The following is a 20,918-nucleotide window of genomic DNA, read 5'->3' as shown; positions in this document are numbered from 1 at the left end:
ACCATCCTGAATTGATTATATTAACCTAGAACCCTTGGACCCTCCTAAATAACATACAATGATCCAGAACCCTTAAACCTTCATGAATAACATACATTGATCTGGAACCCCCGAAACCATGCTGAATAGCACTCATTAAGCTTGAACCCAACTAAATAACATACAATGACCCAGAACCCATAAGCCTTCATGAATAACATACATCAATCTGGAACCCTTTTTAACAATCCCTAATCACATACATAGATCTAGAACCCTTAAACCCTCCTACTACTACTACTGATTTTGATACTTTGTTACCAATAAAAGTTGATGTAAATTAGTTTATGTATACCTCAATCAAGCCAACGCATTATTATTATTTATTGTTTTATTATTATTTATAATGATTTTTCACAAACATAATATTTGAGAAACAAAAGCCTTTCAACCTCAATGGGTTAAAAAAATTGTGATTATTGTTGGTGCCTTAGAGCCGACAAAGCTTTTTTTTTTTTACGGCGGGGACATAAAAAAAATCATTAAAAAATCATGAAAAGATGAGAAACTTTCCACTACAAATGGAAATCATTTTCAAATCCAACCATATTTTTATTTGTTTTAGAGATTTTTTTTTTTTTTTTAGTAACATTAAATAGAAATCTTTGTCTCTAAGATTTTTTTTGCGGTCAGAGTCAAAGTAACATCGAGATTTCACTCTCCTGCCGGGTTTAGGAGAAATCATTTTTACGAGAAACCTAGAAATTATTGCAATTAATGAAGATTTTGAAATAATACATTAATTCCACTTTCAAAGGTATGCTTTTTTTGTTTTATTTTTTATATTTCGTAGGGCAGAACTGCATATTTTAATACTTTTAAAACCTTTAGAGTAAACATTGTGAATTACTTATATTTAGCCAGTAAATCTCCTAAATTTCAAATTGTTCAAATTAAATGTTTTTTTGTATCATATATAACTATTAATTTTTTTTTTCAAACACCATAGTTTAGAGATTTTGTAATTATTAATTATTAATTATTGTAATTATTATTGATATATAGTTTTGTTACCAAACTATGCATATAAGTTTCAAGATCAATCAAACTGATGCAGATAAAACCAATATAAGACTAAAATTTGATGTCTCGGAATGTCCATAATTGACCCTTCGCTAAAATACATTTTTTTATTGGAAATAAGAATTTGTTTTTAGCTCTATGTCTGGAGTCCATCAAATTCTTGAAATAGCTCTAAAAGTTCAAGGTTCCGGCAAATTCCATTATTTTGAAGTTGAAATAAGCACCATTAGCTTCTATTTTTCTTCTGGAAAGATGGATTTTTCCGGTGATGGATATTCATTAATTTCATTTAATGTTCACAGCTCTTCTAGGAATGGATGCCAACATACAGACTCCATTAATTTTGTGTGTCTATATAGTAACCTTCGTGACTGGTGTGCCCTCCAACCTCCTGGCGTTTTATACATTCCTGGTGAAGGTCCGGCAGAAACCCAATCCGGTAGGAATTTTCCTCCTCAATCTCACCATCTCCGACTTGTCACTCCTCTTCTTCCTGCCTTTCAAGATGGCGGAGGCTGCATCGGGGATGCACTGGCCCATGCCTTATTTTCTGTGTCCCATAGTGGTCATGGTATATTTCTGTAGCATTTACATAAGTATACTGCTTCTAACGGCGGTGAGCGTGGAGCGATATCTTGGAGTGGCTTACCCGATGAGGTACAAAGTTTACCGAAAACCAGTCTATGCCATCTGGACTTGCGTTTTCATTTGGTTCTTCAGTGGCCTCCAGGGAAGCGTCTCCTTCATCGTCTTGAAATTCTTGCCAAGTAACGAGAGCAGCCAGGGCAAATGTTACGAAAAGTTCTCAGAGGAACAACTAAAAATTCTAATGCCATTCAGGCTGGAAGGTAGCCTGGTATTATTCTTCATTCCTTACCTTATCACGGTCTTCTGCTACGTTAACTGCGTCAGGTTGTTAATGTCCATGCCAAAGATCAGGGGAAAGAAAAAGTACCGAGCTATAGGTTTGGCGGTTGCCACCCTCTGTAATTTTACCATATGCTTTGCACCCTATAACATTTCTCATATCGTTGGTTTTATTCAGAATAAGAGTCCAAGGTGGAGAGTGTACGCTTTACTACTTAGCACGCTCAACGCCTGTCTGGACCCCATAATCTTTTATTATTCATCTACAGCTGTTCAGAGAGCCTTCTTGAAGAGCTTGACCACGACTAAAATGAAAATTTTTAAAGTTAATCCTACAAGTCTGCAACCTGAACAGAGTCAGCTCAGTGAGACACGAGCCACGTTGGACCTAGAAGAGACCTCGGTCTAAATTCTCATTCATCGTCGGAATCCTACGGCACTTGTCACGGAATACTCTTCATTATGCATATAAAGAAATATCATTAAATATAATAAATCGATAGGTAGAGATAAAAAAAAAACATTTCATAATTATTATTTGTTTTATGTTCTAGTATCTCCACGTAGAACCATTTGATTCTCTAAGCTGACCTTGGACATGTTCCAAGTTGATGGAACTTGGCCAAAAGTTACGACACATAGTACAAGTACACGCAGTAAGGATATTGGATCCTTCCATAGGAATAATTCAACTTTCTACATGAATGTTATGGCACTCTATGTGCTTTTTGACCTTTTACAGGTATTATTCAATAAAATATGACGATGGCAAATGTCTTTAAGGGCATTTAGAGCAAAATCTAATTCAGCCTTAGACCTAAGAAAGTTTCAGAGGATGCTGTCATATTTTTTCCGATGTCTCTAATGCAAAAATGGTTGATTTTGCTTAAAGGAATATCTATTGTCATGTTTTGTCATGTGGATGTATGTAAAATGCCAATATCCCCTTATAAATATGTTCAAATAAACTGAGCGTAAATGAATACTTGTTTTATTGTTTATTGAAAGTAAATAGAATATTAATCTAATTAAATACTATAACTTCTCTATATTCTGATAACAAATTGGATTAGAAATGAATCAGGGATAAACATTAAAGAGGAATGAGATGGGCGTTATGCCGCCTCGTGTTTAGGTCTGCTAGGGGGCGCCATTGAGCTCCATCCTGGGAATTCTCATTCACAACATAAAGCAGTTCTTTGGTTTCCAATAACAAAGCACTGAAAGCATATTGTGGTTGCCATTGGGTTGTCGGGGACACATTGACCAATTTCCATTCTTAGGGGTGAGGATGATTTTCATAATTCATACACCTGTCTATTTCCATAAGGATAGTGGCGCCATTGTACGATAATTCATCACAGATGCTTGGCGCAGATATTGTACTCGTTTATTACGGCCTGATGGTAGAAATAGTAGACCGTGTTATCGTTGGATACGCGTAGAATGCGGCATAATCAAATCCGTTATAAAACATGCAAAGTTTCCCTTTGTTTATAAGGAAATGCTTTGAATTTATAATAATGTTTATTATCAGATGAATCTCGTATTGTTCTGTCGGATCAACAGGACCCCACAGTATAGTACCCTACTAGGACCCACAACTGCCCTGGCATATGTATGTTAGTATGGGGGCCCACCATGAATTTTCATAGTTTAAAAAAAAATATTTTTATGGTCCAGGAACCAAAATTGATTTATTTCTAAGCTGTTTATGTTAATACGTTGGGTCTTTTACCATTATTATTATTATTATTATTATTATTATTATCTTTTATTATTAGTTTTACCCCTGACTTCTTGTAAACAACGCAAACACACAGAGATGTCGGTGTCACCTCCGTAAAGAAAAACAAAACAAAACAAAAAAAAAATGATTGGTTATATATTAGCCCTTTAATTAACTCTGTTTAACATACAAGAACATCATCAATCACCATGGCATGATCTCCCATACACCCAAAACACTAACACCCATCGTCGTTTGAATAATAACTTCACATTATAGGTGGCTCTGGGCGTTGTTACAGAGCTGACATCTCTGCAACCCCAGATAATAAATACATATGAATAAATATTAATTAAAATATTAATATCAATAGTAAACTGATGGATTATTGGCCCATGGAAGTCAGAAATAATATTACGCCGGGTATTACCCATTGTTAGAAGGAGATTGTGGTATGGTTATCGAGACGTATATTGATCGGGTTATCTTCTTGTTTAATATGTAAACTCTAGCCTTCTGTAAACTCAGAGACGATGAGATAGTAGCAATAACCTCGCAGCAGACCATTTCGGAGTCATTCGTATATCTGGACACGCGCGGTAGGTATGGGCTGCCATCTCCGCTGAGGAACCCGGTCAAGGATATACCGAAGACACCAGACCCTTCTTATCGCACGCGGACGAAGGAAGGCAAGGAGATGTCTGTGGGATATTAAAGGTCAGTATTAATTGTTTTCAGTTTTTTCTGCCAATTTTGTCCCATCTCAAATCAGCTTATTACTGGTTGTCAAAACATTAACTATTATTATTATTATTATCTTTTTTTTGTTGTTGATATTTTTATGTGCTTTTATTTCACAAAACAGCTCATTGCTAGTACCATATATCATAAAAATATATTTTTCCAATTTTTTTTCACTATTTCTATTTTCTTATTAATTTTGCTTGCATTTTTTTTCATTTTTAGTTGTTTTTTTAACTTACATATTCAATTGAATTTTAATTTTTTTGTTTGTTTTCTGCTTTTTGTTTGTGGGGTTTTGTCGCTTGCATTTTAAATATGTTTTTTTTTTACAAAAAAAAATAATTATATGTATATATAATTTAAGTCCTTTCTATATTTCACGTATTTCAATATCCACGTATTAAGTAGTCGAAGGATAATCCAAGAATTGGTCCGATAAATATCCTCTTAAAGCACAGATAATATGCTGAAAATAAAAGTTGTGAAAGTGGACAATATTAATTCTATGAAATCACCATATTATCAAGAAGTAATACCGAATGTGAATTTTTTTTTTCAATCCAAAAAGTTCCAATTTCGTAACTTTCGATTTTTTTTTGTTGTTGTTCAGAAAGCATTAATTGTTTTGTGTTTCTATGACGATAGAGGTTAGAGAGACAGAATTAAATATTTTTGTCTCATACTGGAAGTTACATAACGGCTAATTGTCCGTATTCTGCGAAAAATCGTTCTGTGGTGGAGTTAATACCCCGAGGCGGGCAACACGCAGACACCGCAAATAGATTTAAGTCCATTTTTTTCCACTGTTTTTCAAGAAAGTGATTGCTGAACATTCCTATTTGCTTTAGAAATAAAAAACACATTAGCAGGCGGTTTGAAAGTGTTATTTAAATTTAAAATGGTTTAGAAAATCACACGGTATTTGACTAAATTGATTAAAAATGACATTTTTGCCTTTAGAACTTTTGCCTTTTCTTTTTTCCCCCTCCCCCGATATTAATAAGGAAATATATTATCGGTTTTAATAAGGAAAATATAATTCTGTCAATGTAAAGGTTTATGTATTTAATTCATCTGTACAGAGAATCAGAAAAATAAAAGATAAAACAGCTTACTTTTATAAAAAAAAAAAAAAATATGGGCGTATCCGACAAATTTAAAAATGGTGGAAAACTTGAAGGAAAAACAGAATCACAAAAGTTCCTGGTGCCAATTTTTAAGGTAATTAATATCTCTGTCACAAATTATATGTTTAGTATTAGCACAAATCTGGTAATTATTAACCATAAAATAGAACGACAGCATAGATGTAAAGTTTTTCTTCACTTTGAGGGTGGTGGATATATGGAACAAGCTTCCAGAAGAAGTTCTATTGGTTAACATGCTGGCGTAAAGCTGTAAAAGTATACATATCAGTCTTTCATGTCTTTATTTTGTCCAATTGTTGATCGGCAGGTGAAAATCCTCGCGTTATCCGGATAATGAGAAGTGATTGATCCCAGTCATGACTTACTTTCCCGGAGCCGAGAAACTCTTCTTGACGGTCTATATCTTCACGTTTGTAACGGGGCTTCCTCTGAACATCTTGGCTCTGTGCACCCTCGTCAGGAAATGTAGCCAGAAGCTCGTTCCGGTGGACATCTTGCTTTTCAACTTGACCATCTCCGACCTGCTACTTTTGTTCTTTCTCCCGTTCCGCATGGTGGAAGCTGCAAATGGAATGAGGTGGCTCCTGCCCTACATCTTCTGCCCCTTGTCAGCGTTCATGTATTTCAGCAGCATATATATCACGTCCCTCTTCCTTATGACTATCAGCGTGGAGAGATACTTGGCTGTTGCTTTTCCTATCAAATATAAGCTTCTGAGGAAACCTATCTACTCCATAGTGGCGAGTATCGTCATCTGGGTGGCAGGCACAGCTCATTGTACCATCGTCTTCATCGTGGATCATTTTATGTCTAACAACGAAACGGTAGACAACACGGTTTGTTACGATAAGTTCTCACCGGCCCAACTCAAGGTCCTCCTTCCTTTTCGGTTAGAAATGTGTCTACTTCTCTACGCGGGACCATTTGTCATCACTGTCTTCTGCTACGTCAACTTTGTCAAGATCATATTATCCCAGCCTCGAATACAGAAGAAGAGGAAGCAGAGAGCCATTGGGTTGGCCGTAGCCACGTTGACTAACTTTGTAGTGTGCTTCTTACCGTATAATATTTCGCATGTGGTCGGCTTCATTCAGGGAGACAGCCCGGACTGGAGAGTCTACGCTTTGCTGTTGAGCACGTTTAATGCAAGTCTGGATCCTATCATTTTTTACTTCTCCTCTGGCTCGTTGAAGAAGATATTTTTACAGGGGCTGGTGCATGCGATAAAAAAGTTGCGTTTGGGAACCCAATGGACCCATATTTGTATTTCCCATTGCGAGAAAGAAACTGAGATTTCCAATATATCATCCTAAATTGATAAGCGTTCCTTAGGTAGATTAAACTGTCTAATACTATGTCTTATATCAAACTGCTTGGAATAAAATTGCGCACTAAGAAGTGTTTTCAGCCAGTTGGAGGCCAATAAGATAAGAACTAGAAGGTTTACACTAGAGAACCATAACTGAACATGAATAGAACTCTACAAAAGGGCATAGGCTGTAGCTGAGTCTCCGAGTCTCCCTTTTTGTCCTTTATGGTGACCCTTAAAAAGTCCACATATCTAGGCTACCTAGCCTGTCCTTTGTAAAATAATAATAAAAGAACTACAATTTCAGGTTTCTAATAATAATTTCTTGATACAATCAATTAATTGCTACATTTCAACCCATATTTCGCAAGATATCTTTACTGTAATTCATGTTGATGGGCACTAGAGGGCAGCAGTTGACCAGTATAAAAAAAAAAATCTCCTGTCAGTCAAAACAGATGGTTTCTAAGTAGATACATTTCTCAACAGTAGGAGGAAAAGGTTTAAAAGTAATTTAGATTGTTGTAAGGCGGAGTGGATGGGATAGTTGTACAAATTACTTGAAGAGAGATATACTATTTCATTAAGAAGTTGGACGAGATTAATTGGTGAGTACTTACTGGTAAAAGCTAAGGATCTTCTGAAAGTCAGATCTAACAAACTATATTTCGCGGGAATGTTATATCTTATCAAACTATCTCTTCAAGATCGTATTTTATATATATTCAAGCTTTAACATGGGGTAAATTCAACGCGACAGATATTGACTCTCTAATCTAAATGTCACAGCTGATGCCTCCTAAACTTTTGTTGTAATTTCACATTTTTTTACCTGTATGTTTTTTTTATGCACTTCGATCATTTTGGTGGATTTTCTTTTTATAGACTTTTAATAATAACAGGGCATGCGCCTGCCGAGGACAGTGTCTCCTCACTCCGCACCAAGGAGCTTTCAGTTCAATCATATCTTGAGTATCAAAAGCAATGTTGGGTTCTGTTTTACTATAAAATTCTAATGTTTCATTAACTGTTCCTGACACGTTTGTTATCAGAATGCTTGATTGAATTTGGTTGTTTTTTTGGGAAATGTTTGCACAAATATTTATTATGCTTCTATAGCTTTGAAGATCCTAAATGGGAGCTTCTCAGGCTCTTAGTAGAGTCTTTGGAAGCAGCCAATGAGAATGAAAAATTCTCCAGCCGCAAATTGTGATTGGATGTTGGACTATACAGATATGTACCAAAAAAAATGAAAGCAAGCCCCATAAAGAGGTTTATAGAAGCTGGGTCACTGGAAATGTTGTTTTCCTCTTTAATACGTCCCCGACATTTCAGGAGTCCAAGACCGGACATCTGTGTTGGGGGGGATGTGGCAAGAGGCAGAGAGGGTTGGGGGTTGATGCCAGAGGTAGGTGGGACTGGAGGTGTAGTCAGCCACCCCAAAAATTACCCCCCAAAAAACATCTTGTGGTAATCAGAGTGTGGAGTGGGGGCTGCAATGGAGGTCTGTGTTGTTACAGCTACCTGGACCATTCAGGGCAATCATAGGATCTCCTCAACTGGTCCATGATCCCCATTGCCGGCAAAAGTGTATATTGATTTTAGATATATTAATGATTGTAAACATTCATAAAAGTATTTTTTAGAATGTTGGGAAATCAACTTTAAAATGGCTTTTTTCCCCTGTAAAAGTCCAATTGCTCACCTCAGCCTGTTACTCTTCTTCACTTGGAACGTATCTGCTTTATATGTTTTACAATCTGCCTGTTTTATGTGCTGTAAATCCCTTTTCGGTTCTATTTCCAATCAAATATAAGCAAAAGCGAGCCTGTGTGTGTCTGTGTAATGTAACAACGAGACTTCATTGTCTACACTGTGGTCAATGCTATGCCTGATAATCATCGAAGGTCAATATCACTTTTTTGTGCAAATCATTTTCCTCTAATCTATTTCAATCAATTCAGACATTCTAAGGAGAGACAGAGAGAACGAGATGGGGAGGGTGTAACGTTGAATGATTACAAGAGAGAGAAAGAGAGAAAAAGAGAGAATTGAAAATTGGAGTAGATGGATGCTAACGGAGAAAGGAATTGGGACAAAAGTGGTTGGAAACCTGATATTGAACTTTCAGATCAATTTCAAAACAGAAGACAAGTTGTAAAAACACAAGTCCAAGATGAACAAAGGGGAAAGAGAAAAGAACGATAGAAGGAAGGGAGGGAGTCAGAGATTAAAATAAGGAGCTAATGACATCCATGCATCACTACCTCTCCATCCCTTCACCTGAAATCTCTTAATATGTTCATATAGTGGGACTTTTGCTGAAATGTCTGTAGAGCAGTTTATGGCAGACTGGAGTATTCTTTCTATAAGAAAAGGGTTAAAAGAAACAAAAAGTCTCGCTCAGCACTTCTCCCTGTTACTGATGACTCCAATGGCCAAATCCCAGTAGAATCCAACTGGACGTCTGCCAGCCACCTACTCCAAACATCAAATATCTCAACTAGACAAACTAGTTTGTGTTCATTTCATGCTATAAAGATGAGAATTCTCCCGACAGAAGGAATGGAAGACTTTACGGTGAGTATGTTGTCATAATAAAGAATCTATAAATTATGGTTGAATTGGGGCTTTATTATGTAATTAGGTATTCGTATTGGGACACAGAGAAGGTCAATGGATGCTAAACATGCATGGGATAGACATACGGCTCCTGAATCTAAGACGAGACCAACGACTGATTAAGGTTTGAGTCTTTACAGCAGGAGAAACTAGACGGGGGCCGAATGGGGGCCGATCTGCCGGAACATTCTAGATTTCTATATCTGAGTTTAGATATATATTTTGTTTTTACCCAAAATCTGTGGCACAAGTTACATTGTTGCCGGCGAGAATGTGGTTGCCGTAGCGACCCATCAATACACAGCAGTGACTCGCCCCGCTGAGGTTGAATTTATTGGATTCTGTGCGCGCCGGATAAATCATCCCATTTTTACTAATTAGTTCTTCGCTTGAAAAGCAATGAATTCGAAGTTTTTTTTTTTTAAGAGTGTTAGACCTTCAAAAAAAAACCCCAAAAAAACAGCAACTAGCAGAAGGAAACGCTCGTTAGTTTCACGCCGCGTTTAAAAATGGTTTATATAAGCAATCTGATATTTATGTGAGATTCTGTGTTTCTCTCTTCTTTTTTAAATGTAGAAAAAAAAATCAAAAAAAATATTTTTCTAAACATATTTTAGATTTTTTTTCCTAAAAATGATCCAATGATAAAGTGGAAAAATAGAAAAAAAATGAGTGATCTTTTTCTTTACTATAGTTTAGTATATAGTTATATAGCTAAACTTAGGACCTTGGCCATTTGCCGGCAGATCGGCCCTGTTGGCCCATCTGGTCTGCTGTAACGACTCAAACCTTAATCAGTCGTTGGTCTCGTCTTAGATTCAGGAGCCGTATGTCTATCCCATGCATGTTTAATACCCTCACTGTATTACCCTCTACCACTTCTGCTGGGAGGCTGTTCACACATGGTAATATCCCCCCTCAAATTATTCTTCTAACAGAATAGAAATCATGTCAACTAATCCGGTGAACAGAGTTTATCTGCCGGTGCGAGAGTCCCTTACCGGTAAATACCAGTCCCAGTAGAGCGCCGGCTCGGTGATTTGCTGGCAGGAAGGTGCGGACGGCGCTGGCGGCCTATGGGATTTCTCTTCGTACTCGCAGGCCGTTTAGGTTTTACATTTAATTAAGAGCTATGAGACCATTAAATCAACAGGTCAATACGGGCCGCCGTGTAATTAGTGTTTAATACGTAGCCATGGCAACCAATTTCACTGAACTGTGAATCCCACGTCACCCATAATCTACCTGTCCGCCGGACAAAGTCTGGAAAACACAAACAAAAAAAAAAGTGTTTTCTAATCTAACTCTTTACGGCCCAGAAGGCTTCTGATTTTGTTACGGCGCGGAAAGAGTTAGCGATCGGTTATTCCGTTAACATGACATCTGGACGCTTGGTAAACATTTAGAAAATGGCCGTTTGGAAAACAAAATGACTGAAATTAGATTAGATTTCACCCAGTCCATCGCATGTTACGAGATAAATTGGAAAAAGGGAGAGAATCTGTTTCTCGGTCGCGCTGTTCAGCAGTTAATCCCCAAAGAATAATCCTGCAGTCCACACAACAAACGGAGACTTTGGCCGGCCTTCCGACAGAAGCTCAGCATTTCCAGTAGCAGACACCCCCCCCATTGTGTATCCACCCCGGGTGCGTGATAAGTCGCGTCGCACGTAACAATAAACATGAAAGCATGGCTTGTACGAGGGTTCAGAATGTCAAGAGGCTGCTTTACAGACGGGCTGTTTGTGTATACAAAAATATGTTTGTAGTAGCAGCCTTTATCTCACTTTTTTGGACTATTTCCACCTGGAATGTTAATTAGAGAATGTTTTTACAACATGCCAAAAACGAGATCCAAAAAGAAGAAAAATGGCTGGAAAAATGGATGGAAAGATAGATAGATAGATAGATAGATAGATAGATAGATAGATAGATAGATAGATGATAGATAGATGGATAGATAGATAGATAGATAGATAGATAGATAGATAGATGATAGATAGATGGATGGATGGATGGATGGATAGATAGATAGATAGATAGATAGATAGATAGATAGATAGATAGATAGATAGAGCTAGATAGACAGATAGATAGATAGATAGATAGATAGATAGATAGATAGATGGATGGATGGATAGATAGAGATAGATAGACAGACAGATAGATAGATAGATAGATAGATAGATAGATAGATGGATAGATAGATAGATGGATAGATAGATAGATAGATGGAGGGAAAAGGGAAAGGCAAGGCAAAGGAAGGAAGGAAGGAAGAACAAATACATTTCAAAAAGGGAAGAAAGGAAGGAAAGAAGGAAGGAAGAGGAAAAGAATGATGGCAGGAAAAGGAAGAAAGGAAGGAAAAATAAATAAAGAAAAGGGAAGAAAGGAAGGAAGGAAGGAAGGGAGGAAGAAAGAAAGAAAGGAGAGAGAAGGAAGAAAGGAATGAATGAAGGAGGAAAGAATAAAAAGGACAGAGGGAAGGAAAGAAAGAAGGAAGGAAGAAAGAAAGGAAAGACGGAAGGTAGGAAATAAAATAAAAGATATTAATAATAATAATAATAATAATAATAGAAGAACAGGTTAGGGAAGGGAGGAAGGAATGTACAACCCTCTAGCATGGAAAGGGTTAAGCATTGTTTTTTGAGTCATATTTTTCCTTTTAAGCTCATTTTTTTGTCCTGGTGGTGTTTTTACACAGATGAATATATATTTGTTGGTGCCTTTTGTGTTCTCTGGAAATGAAGTCACGTGGCTGGGCTGTTGTAAGTTTACTTAAGTGACCTGCGGGCAGCAGAGAAAGAAAAGGCAGAGCCTAGAGCCAAGAGCATCGCGAGGCTTCCCTCCCCGCGGGGAGCAAAAGTGGAATGATCTCCCCTCGTTTATCGGCGCAAAGATGAAAATAAAAGCACTTGGTGGTAACGAGCTCTTCGGACGAAGGTTCATCACATAACTTCAGCCATACAGAACAAACAGAAGTAAAGCGCAGAGTAAGCGGAGCACCGGCCAGCCCGGTACATCATTAGGAATCTCCGTAGAGTATTCGGTGGCACCGAGTTCCTCATCACCGGATGCCTTCTACTCGACTCTGAACTCACTATACACGATGGCAGAGCCTTCCCAAACGTCATTATCTGAGCAGCTTGGGTATGTTATAAAATCTTCATTTTTCATCATTTCCATTTTTTTTTTTGATTTTTTAGAACGTTGTATCTGCCTATGCCAGTAAATAATGACTTTATCGTGCAGAATGGAGGCACCAGAGTTATTATTGATAGGGTGTTTGTGATTTACGCGTCATTATTTTATACAGATAACAGAAAAAGCTGAAATCCGACTGAGTTCTGAGATTTCTTTGAAAAGGGGGAGCTAATAAGTCAATCGCAGATACCCCCTTTCGTGAATAGATGGCAGAGGGGGGTTTAATTCATGATTTGGATCTAACACCTGAAGTCTTCTTTAAGTGTTCCTGGAAGTAAGGGGTCTGGCATCTGGCCACCGGTCTGAAAGGGTTAATTATGCTATGAATCGGGGCAGTGGTTGGTTTTATGGGAATTGGGAGCTGTCCAAGCCATCGAGTTCATGTTAATTTTATTTTTCGGTGTCGCTGTTCGAGGTTCAGATAAGTCATCAGATTGAAACATTTCGGTGTTAAAGTGGGGAACGCTTATCGAATTCAGACATCTGGCGGTGTGGTAAGGGGCGGTTGCGTTTAGGGAAGTCTAAGAATGCTTAAGAACTAAAGTTTGGGATTTTGGGGGAACTAAAGAAAAAAAATAAACTATTTCTATATCTTCACAATCTCCCCCCACCTTTTTTTCAGAAGCGTAGAGTGTCTTTTCAGAAAGTTTTTCATGTGAAAACAGAACAAAAAGTACATTTTTAGTAGGTTTGATCTTGATCTGTTTGGGGGGGGTCATCGGGTGCATTTGGGGCTTAATGGGTTAATATTATTTTGCACGTTACTTGAAAGGGCTTTGGGGTTAAGAAGAAAAAGTAAAGGGGATTTAAGTTAGGGGGGAGAGGAGCGTGGGAGAGCTCGGGACGTATCATTTCAAACATGTTCCAGCTGTCGGGAGGAGGATGCCGGGAGCATGTTTGGAAGGTGAGATAGGGTTTGCTGAAGCACAATCTTGGATGGTGATTGTAGGATCATTTGGGAAAGATCTTGACCTACTGACTTAGTGGATAAGTGCGACAGATGGACGGACTCCAGGAGAGATGAGAGTGAATGAAGAGATTTTTTTATGAACACAGATATGATTTTTATTAAAATAATACCGGAAGATAGTCACGAGACGCTAGAAAACCAGTATGTGGTCTAATGATTCATAAATATCGACTTTTGGCCGGCTTTTAGGTCATACAATGCACAGACAGTGCAAATAGGTTTGTATCACTTCCCTTCTTCATTCATCAGCAGATCCCAATGCTTTCTCGCAGTGAACCGGTCGAGGTTTCATCAGCAGATCCCAATGTCGACCAGATCCTCGGTAGACCGGTCGAGAACCGGAATTTGAAGTTTTATCGCCAGATCCCCAGTAGAACGGCAGAGAACCGAAAGCCACAGCTTCCATTGCCTTCTAGTCAGCGTGTTGCCATGAAATATTGTGAATTGTCCCTTATTGTCCCTAAACATGTTTCAAAGGCTACTTAACTCTAACAAGGTTGCAATGATGTTCTTCAGACCTGAATTCTTGGTAAATAGACCCCGGATATCTTATTATAATAGATGCCACCTAGGTTTGCACTCGGTTGGCGTGCCGCGTCCTTAAATGATGAAGGCGTATGATGTCATATCCTGGAAAGAAGGAAGGGCTAGCAGAGGCTTCGACCTAGAGCAGCACCGAGGGGTTAATACGCATTTGGTATACGCGTCATAAGATTACGCCATACCAGCTCTCATGCTTCTTCCCATATAAATAACGATAGGTTATGGCTGTACCTGACGCATTTTACATTTTTTTTTCAGCCGTGCAGAATTTTAACCCTTTAAGCAACTTAATGCTTTAATTCCAATACAACCTTTTTTTTTAATGCCCAGAAGAACGAGCTTCTTCACTTGAGAGTTCAGTTTTTTGAAATGAAGTATACAGAACAGAGAGAGGGGACACTCCAGCTTTATCCCGGCGCTATAAACAAAGCCCTTTTGCGGTGAGAGTCTGTATATAAACGCAGAGGATTTACTTGACATTCGTTTAAAATATCCGCTTGGGTCAAGAAGAGCCTTTCCCAGTAAATTTCCGAGGACACTTGGCCGGTTTGTCGTCGCACTTGGAGGGGGGCCTCAGTGGTCCGCAGGGGCTCCCTGGAAAATGAATTATTTAACGGTAAAAAAATCCCTGCGAAAACGTGAAATTCAAAAGGAAAGAAAAATTCTTAATAATTCATTTATTAATTCATTAATTAATCATTAATTTCTTAATAAAGCTTTATTAGAATATCCCTGAGAAGCGAAGTTAGCGAAAAGCGCGTCGGATTTTCTTCTTGCTTTCGCGAATATTTTTAACAGCGATCCGAATTTCGCACCTTGTTTCTTAGAGATTTAATAAAACTTTAAAGTTTTAATTTGTTTTTTTTTTTGTCCTTTTGAATTGAATTAATTTTGATGAATAATTAAGTTGGATACGGTGGTTTGTTGTGGAAAAAAAATAATTAAAAAAAAACCTTTTTCTCATCCGTTAAAAAAAAATGTGAAATTTTTTTTTTCTCATCCATAAAAAAAAAAAATTAAAAATTACAATTTATATATTAGAATTATATCATTTTACAGAGTTTTCACCAAGTTTAAGTCCCTGGTTTGTTTTTTGACCATTTTTAACAAAACTCCCCTGGCCCACGCTCGATGCAGAATACGGGAATGTTAGGGGCGGGGCTGCGAAACGCAACACACGCTACTGGGACTTTCCTCTCGGAAATCGGGACTGCTGGTAGCTATGCAAAGTATTTATAATCAAAGCAATAAAATAAGAGGAAGTCAAAGAGAAAAGAAGCAGGCGCCGGGTCACATGACGCGTTAGAAAAAGTATAACCTAAACAGAGAGGAAAGGACTCTTTTACTAAACTACTATGTATCCATTACACAAAAGGGTAAAAGAAAGGGAATGCTGCGGGGTTTTCCATCGTAGGTGTTCTCTATTTACACAGCTCTACCCTTCCGATTGGACGGGGTGACCGGACTGTTGTTATCTTTTACGATAGGAATTACTATTTAAACATGATTACACCGCAGAATGTACAGCCCGTGTACACCTGCAGTCTAACACGGGCCGTGTATAGACATAAATACAGTATATATACAATAATTATTATCATTTATTGTTTTATATAGCGCCATCAAATTCCGTAGCGCTGTACAATGGGTAGACAAGAAATAACAAGTAGCACATATATATATATTTGTATTTGGGAGGGTATTGACATTATAATGGGGGTTTATTCACTAAACAGAGAGTTGGCAGGAGAGTCATAGAGTCACCTCGCCTACATCACTATTCACGATGAAGGGCCAACACCGACAGGTTCCCCCTGGCATAATGTATGGTCCAATGGGTGATTAAAATATACATTATACAGGGCCATCCAAGCCCTTCCTGCATTAGAAGCTGATGGGGTTGTATAGTGATGCCAAACACTTGCGGAAAGTAGAAGGTTCCTCCTTGGAGAAACGTCACCGGGAAACCCCTCGCGCCCCAATATGATTTTCCGCCGTATTGACTCATCAGAGAACGTCCTATAAAACATAAAAGTTTATATTTAGAGTACTAAATACCAGCGAAACGATGTGTAATGCGTTTCATTTGACCACACGGTGACCACGGCGACCACTTCTTCTTTCTAAAACAAGCTACAAATACACCGGAAATTTCCATAGAGCTTTATATATAGAGATTTTTTTTGTAACAAATTATATTGTTTGAAAAAATGGCTCGTCGGAATCCTAGTCATTGTAATATTTTTTAAAAAAAATATTATAATAATAACATTTTTTAAAGATCAGCAAACTCATTTAAGGGGGATATTAATGTATTTTTTTTTTGTTACTATAAAAAACAGTATTTTTTCAACAATTGGTCGTGGGACATGACAAAGGTAACATAAATGCTCGTGTGCTCCTTGACTCTTGTAAAAATACTTATTAGGCCTGTTGGAGGATCTGTGAATGGGGACTCTTAGCCATCTTGCATCCAAAAAAGCCAAACTTAGTTGGATGGGCGCTCGTCCCCGTTGGCGGTGATGTCCTTGGGTTTGGTAGCAGAAAGATCTCTGGTGGCTTCTGGTCCAACTTCTGGTCCACAGATTTTGGCCGTTGGCTTTTGACGTCTCGGATTGACCTCTCGGTATAGCCATTTAGGGATTCGTGGAGGACAATGCTCAAGGACCCAAACTTTTTTTTCATACAAAGCTTTGGACACAGGGGTCACTTAAGGTGATTCCCATTATTTACTTCTTACATCAACCAAGCTGGGAAAACATGGCGGCGGCCGAGTCAATCCACGTAACGTGGACCGCGTTAACATTCTATTCATCATTCGTCATCTTCGCTTTGAATCCAGGGTTTGCTTTGAACACAGAGGGAAAACAAAAATGCCACGAAGGGGGAAATCCGGTAGTATGTCCTTTCGCCGTGATTACATCGGAGAAGAACTCTTCCTTTTTGACCTACATCCTTCAAGAAGAGACAATGGAGCTCTCATTTATTATGTGATCCCATCTCCCCATATTTCAATGGGATAACAGCTGTGTCAATACATTCTTTACAGAGAAGCCTTGTTAAAGGAGCCTATTATACTCCAGAGTAACAGATTGGGCCGAGTTATCAGTAAATAGACTTTGCCAAGGGCTGATACATGATGTACTGCGTTATCGTAACTGGTGTTGACTTTACTATTTGCCCACATGGAGTAATCTATGTCGCTGCCATCAAAAAGGAAAACCTAATATCTCAATTTCATGCATAGGGACGATGTGAATGAATGGACTATTCATTTACTTCCCCCGGATCAGGAAGCGAAAATAAGGAGATTAAAAATGCACCTTGATGCTTTATATATATATATTTATTATTATTATTATTTATTTATTTATTTTATGAAAAATGAGTATCAAGTTTTGTATTTAAACCTAATTCATGATCTATAATCACTAGGTCTTCTGACACATAGAGTCAGTCTGAGATCTTCCATTTGATTTCTTTACGATGCCTCAGATAGAAAATCCTAAAAATCCCCCCAAAAATAGATTCTGACTTATCTTAATAATGATTACAGATGATATTTGCTTATTTTTTAATTGATGACATCATCAAGCTAAGCAACGGCGCATTTATTTCATGGGTTTTAATTTTATCATACATTATTACATTCCACAAGATTCTATTTTCTCTTTTTCCTCAAAAGCCAAAAAGGGGCTGAAGAACCAATCAGCTTTCACCACCACGGGAGCAGCAACTTAAACAACAGGAGAGAATAATGTTGGAGATCCAGAGAACAGGAAGTTAAGATGGCTGCTCCCTCAGTATACACAAAACGGAGGGGTTCTGAATAAATGACTTATAAGATGCTGATAATGTTTCTACCTTCATGTGCTATTGGTCATTGCGTCTTTTGTTCATTTTGTTAATTCTGGTCTTTTTCTCTTTTTTTTTCCTTCTTAAGGAGCAAGCTGGATACGCCAACCCACAGTCGTGTTATCCTGGCCGTCTACATTGTGACTTTCCTTACCGGGCTGCCTTCAAATTTGTTGGCTTTCTATACATTCCTAATCAGAGTGCGCCAGAAGCCGGCGCCGGTTGACATTCTTCTTCTCAACCTGACCATCTCCGACCTCATCCTCGTCATGTTCCTGCCTTTGAAGATGAAGGAGGCGGCGGCCGAGATGATTTGGGACATGCCGATGTTTCTCTGCCCCCTCACCGGATTCTGTTACTACAGCAGCATTTACGTCAGCACCCTGTTCCTGACGGCCGTCAGCGTGGAGCGCTACCTTGGGGTGGCTTACCCTATAAAATACAAACTCAATCGCAAGCCTAAATATGCTGTAATTGCCAGCGTTGTGTTTTGGTTGATGGCTTGTGCCAACTGTAGCGTGGTTTACATCGTCCAGTACGCCATTCCGAATAACCAGAGCGCGCTCAATAACTCCAAGTGCTACGAGGTCTTCTCTCCCCAGCAGCTTAAGATTTTGCTACCCGTTAGACTAGAGTTGGGTCTGCTCCTGTTTTTCATCCCGTTCATCATAACCCTCTTTTGTTACATAAACTTCATCAAGATCCTGACGTCTCTGCCCAATATCCAGGCCAAGAAGAAGCAGAGGGCCATCGGCCTAGCCCTGGCCACCCTTGCAAACTTCTCCATCTGCTTCGCCCCGTACAATATCTCCCATGTGGTTGGATTTATACAAAAGGCGAGCCCTAACTGGCGGGTCGATGCGTTACTTTTCAGCACTTTCAATGCCAGTCTGGACCCGGTTGTGTTCTATTTCTCTTCTTCCGCGTTTCAGAAAGTATTTTTCGACTGCCTAGAAGGCGTCTTACTGAAGATAAGAGCCGTCTGCCATTGTCAAAGGTTCTGGCCGCCCTCGCTGGAAATACCCTTTCATGACCATACCGTGGATAAATCTTCTGACTGAGACATTTTGAAGTATATTGTATTTTGATACTTGCACTGAACAACTTTTCTACCCATCCTTTCATTTTTTTATATATATTTTTTTTTGCACATAGAACTAGATTTAATTGAGATATTTTGCCGTGGCATATAAAAATGGGGGGGGGGGGTTCCGAGATTCATTTTAAATGGCCACTTGGTATATCAGCCAATCAGAATACAGCTAGATTTCAAAATATGGTCGCCGACCAAAAACTATGAAAGTGAGAAACAAAATTGAAGGAGACACGGTTCCTTCAAAAACAAAGAGGGCCTTTCTTCACAATAAGTGTAGTAAAACTCTGGAACGCACTACCAGTAGAGGTGGTGTCCAACCGTACTGCGTAGGTCTTCAAAAACAAACTTGATTGCTTTTTGGCAAGAAAGGTTATTTGGGGAATGTTTTAATCTGACTGTTGTTGGGGTTACTACGTCACCATTCAATATCTACGGTCCAGCTAAAGACTCCATGTTTCCAAGTCAAAAAGCCATTGGACAGACCTTGCTTTTCGGCGTTGAGGTAATGAGCCAAAATCGTTAATGATCAAGAACAATTTAGCTATTTTTTTAAATACCGAGGGATGAAAAACTGGAAACTTTTAGCACGCACTTTCAGAAACAAGCCATTTTTAATTTTTTTCCCCTAAATTTATCGCTTTTACAGTAAACGTCGAGAACCACAGACCAGCCTTTTGTAAATAGCTGTTCTCCCGGCTCGCTGCATAGGGAATTGTGCTATAAATGTGTATATAATTGCAGCTAATGGGCTCAGGCAGAGTTAATAGAATTAAAAACATGAAAGAGAAATCGGCTGAGATAACACACCGGACACAAGATATTACAGCGTTGAAAATAAATTCGAATTACGCTACAACAGCAGAAATGCTTGATGTCCGTTACCTAAAATTACATTTTGTATAATTTATGTAAACAAAAAAAAATCATATTTCTGATAGATCGCACCCTTCCGCTGCTTTTCGGCCAATCAGCATGCGGGGAAAAGATAATTGGCTGAAAGCACCTGACCAAAAAATGATTGTTTTGTTATCGTAGGTCCGTATTCTAGGCAGCTTCTTAGAATTGCCGACGTGTTCTGTGACCTCAGCACACGGGTGCAAGGAAACCAAAACATAGAAATAAATACTCTGTATCGACAAAATAATACATGTCAGATTGTATGTCGCAATAATAATAATAATAAAGTTACATTGTTGCGCATAAACAAGTAACATAGTATACAGAACGTGTAACATATATATATATATATAAAACGTGCTACCTATATATTTGTGTGTGTATGTAAGTATGTGTGACTGTGTGTGTGTGGCCAACAAAAAAGCATCATGGGTAATGGCACCGTCGACTGGCCCTATACGTACAGATTTCAGTCTATACCTTCTACACCTTAAATAGTGTCTATTTAACCCCTTAAGGACAATGGGCGGTCCCTAAACCCATTGAAAACAATGTATTTTGAGCCCATACATGCACAGGCTTTGTCATTAAGGGGTTAAGAAAGACATAGCAAACAATTTGATATAAGAATATCGAAGTATATATATTACTCTTTAAAACCGTTGTACTTATTTAAAATACAAAGTGCTAAAAAATATGCTAAATGTTGTGTTTTTGCAAATAATGCTTCTTCAAATCCTGAATATTTACGAGGAAATAAAGCTATTTTTCTACATTTCTGCCTGTGTTATTTTTTCCCTGTCTAAAGATGTTTTTCTTTCTTCTTTCGTCTGATTAATGGCGTTATATATGGGAAAAAAGGACTAGACTGGT

The 20,918-nt window shown here is 38.3% G+C and overlaps 3 protein-coding genes across 3 annotated transcripts; all 3 read left to right on the top strand.

The window, feature by feature from the left end:
* Positions 1 to 1,375: 1,375 nt before the first annotated feature.
* On the top strand, positions 1,376 to 2,338 carry LOC128469740 (free fatty acid receptor 2-like). Its single transcript, XM_053451540.1, has one exon. It carries the CDS (start codon positions 1,376 to 1,378, stop codon positions 2,336 to 2,338), a length of 963 nt encoding a protein of 320 aa, XP_053307515.1.
* Positions 2,339 to 5,906: 3,568 nt separating this feature from the next.
* On the top strand, positions 5,907 to 6,863 carry LOC128469739 (free fatty acid receptor 2-like). Its single transcript, XM_053451539.1, has one exon. The coding sequence runs from the start codon at positions 5,907 to 5,909 to the stop codon at positions 6,861 to 6,863; it is 957 nt and encodes a 318-aa protein (XP_053307514.1).
* A 6,714-nt stretch (positions 6,864 to 13,577) lies between these two features.
* LOC128469738 (free fatty acid receptor 2-like) lies at positions 13,578 to 19,113 on the top strand. Its single transcript, XM_053451538.1, has 2 exons — positions 13,578 to 13,588; positions 18,141 to 19,113. The coding sequence occupies exons 1-2, from the start codon at positions 13,578 to 13,580 to the stop codon at positions 19,111 to 19,113; spliced, it is 984 nt and encodes a 327-aa protein (XP_053307513.1).
* Positions 19,114 to 20,918: the final 1,805 nt, after the last annotated feature.

Source organism: Spea bombifrons, chromosome 12 (assembly GCF_027358695.1).
Source record: "Spea bombifrons isolate aSpeBom1 chromosome 12, aSpeBom1.2.pri, whole genome shotgun sequence".
NCBI classification, from domain to species: domain Eukaryota; kingdom Metazoa; phylum Chordata; class Amphibia; order Anura; family Pelobatidae; genus Spea; species Spea bombifrons.
This window is presented reverse-complemented; position numbering and strand designations above follow the sequence as displayed.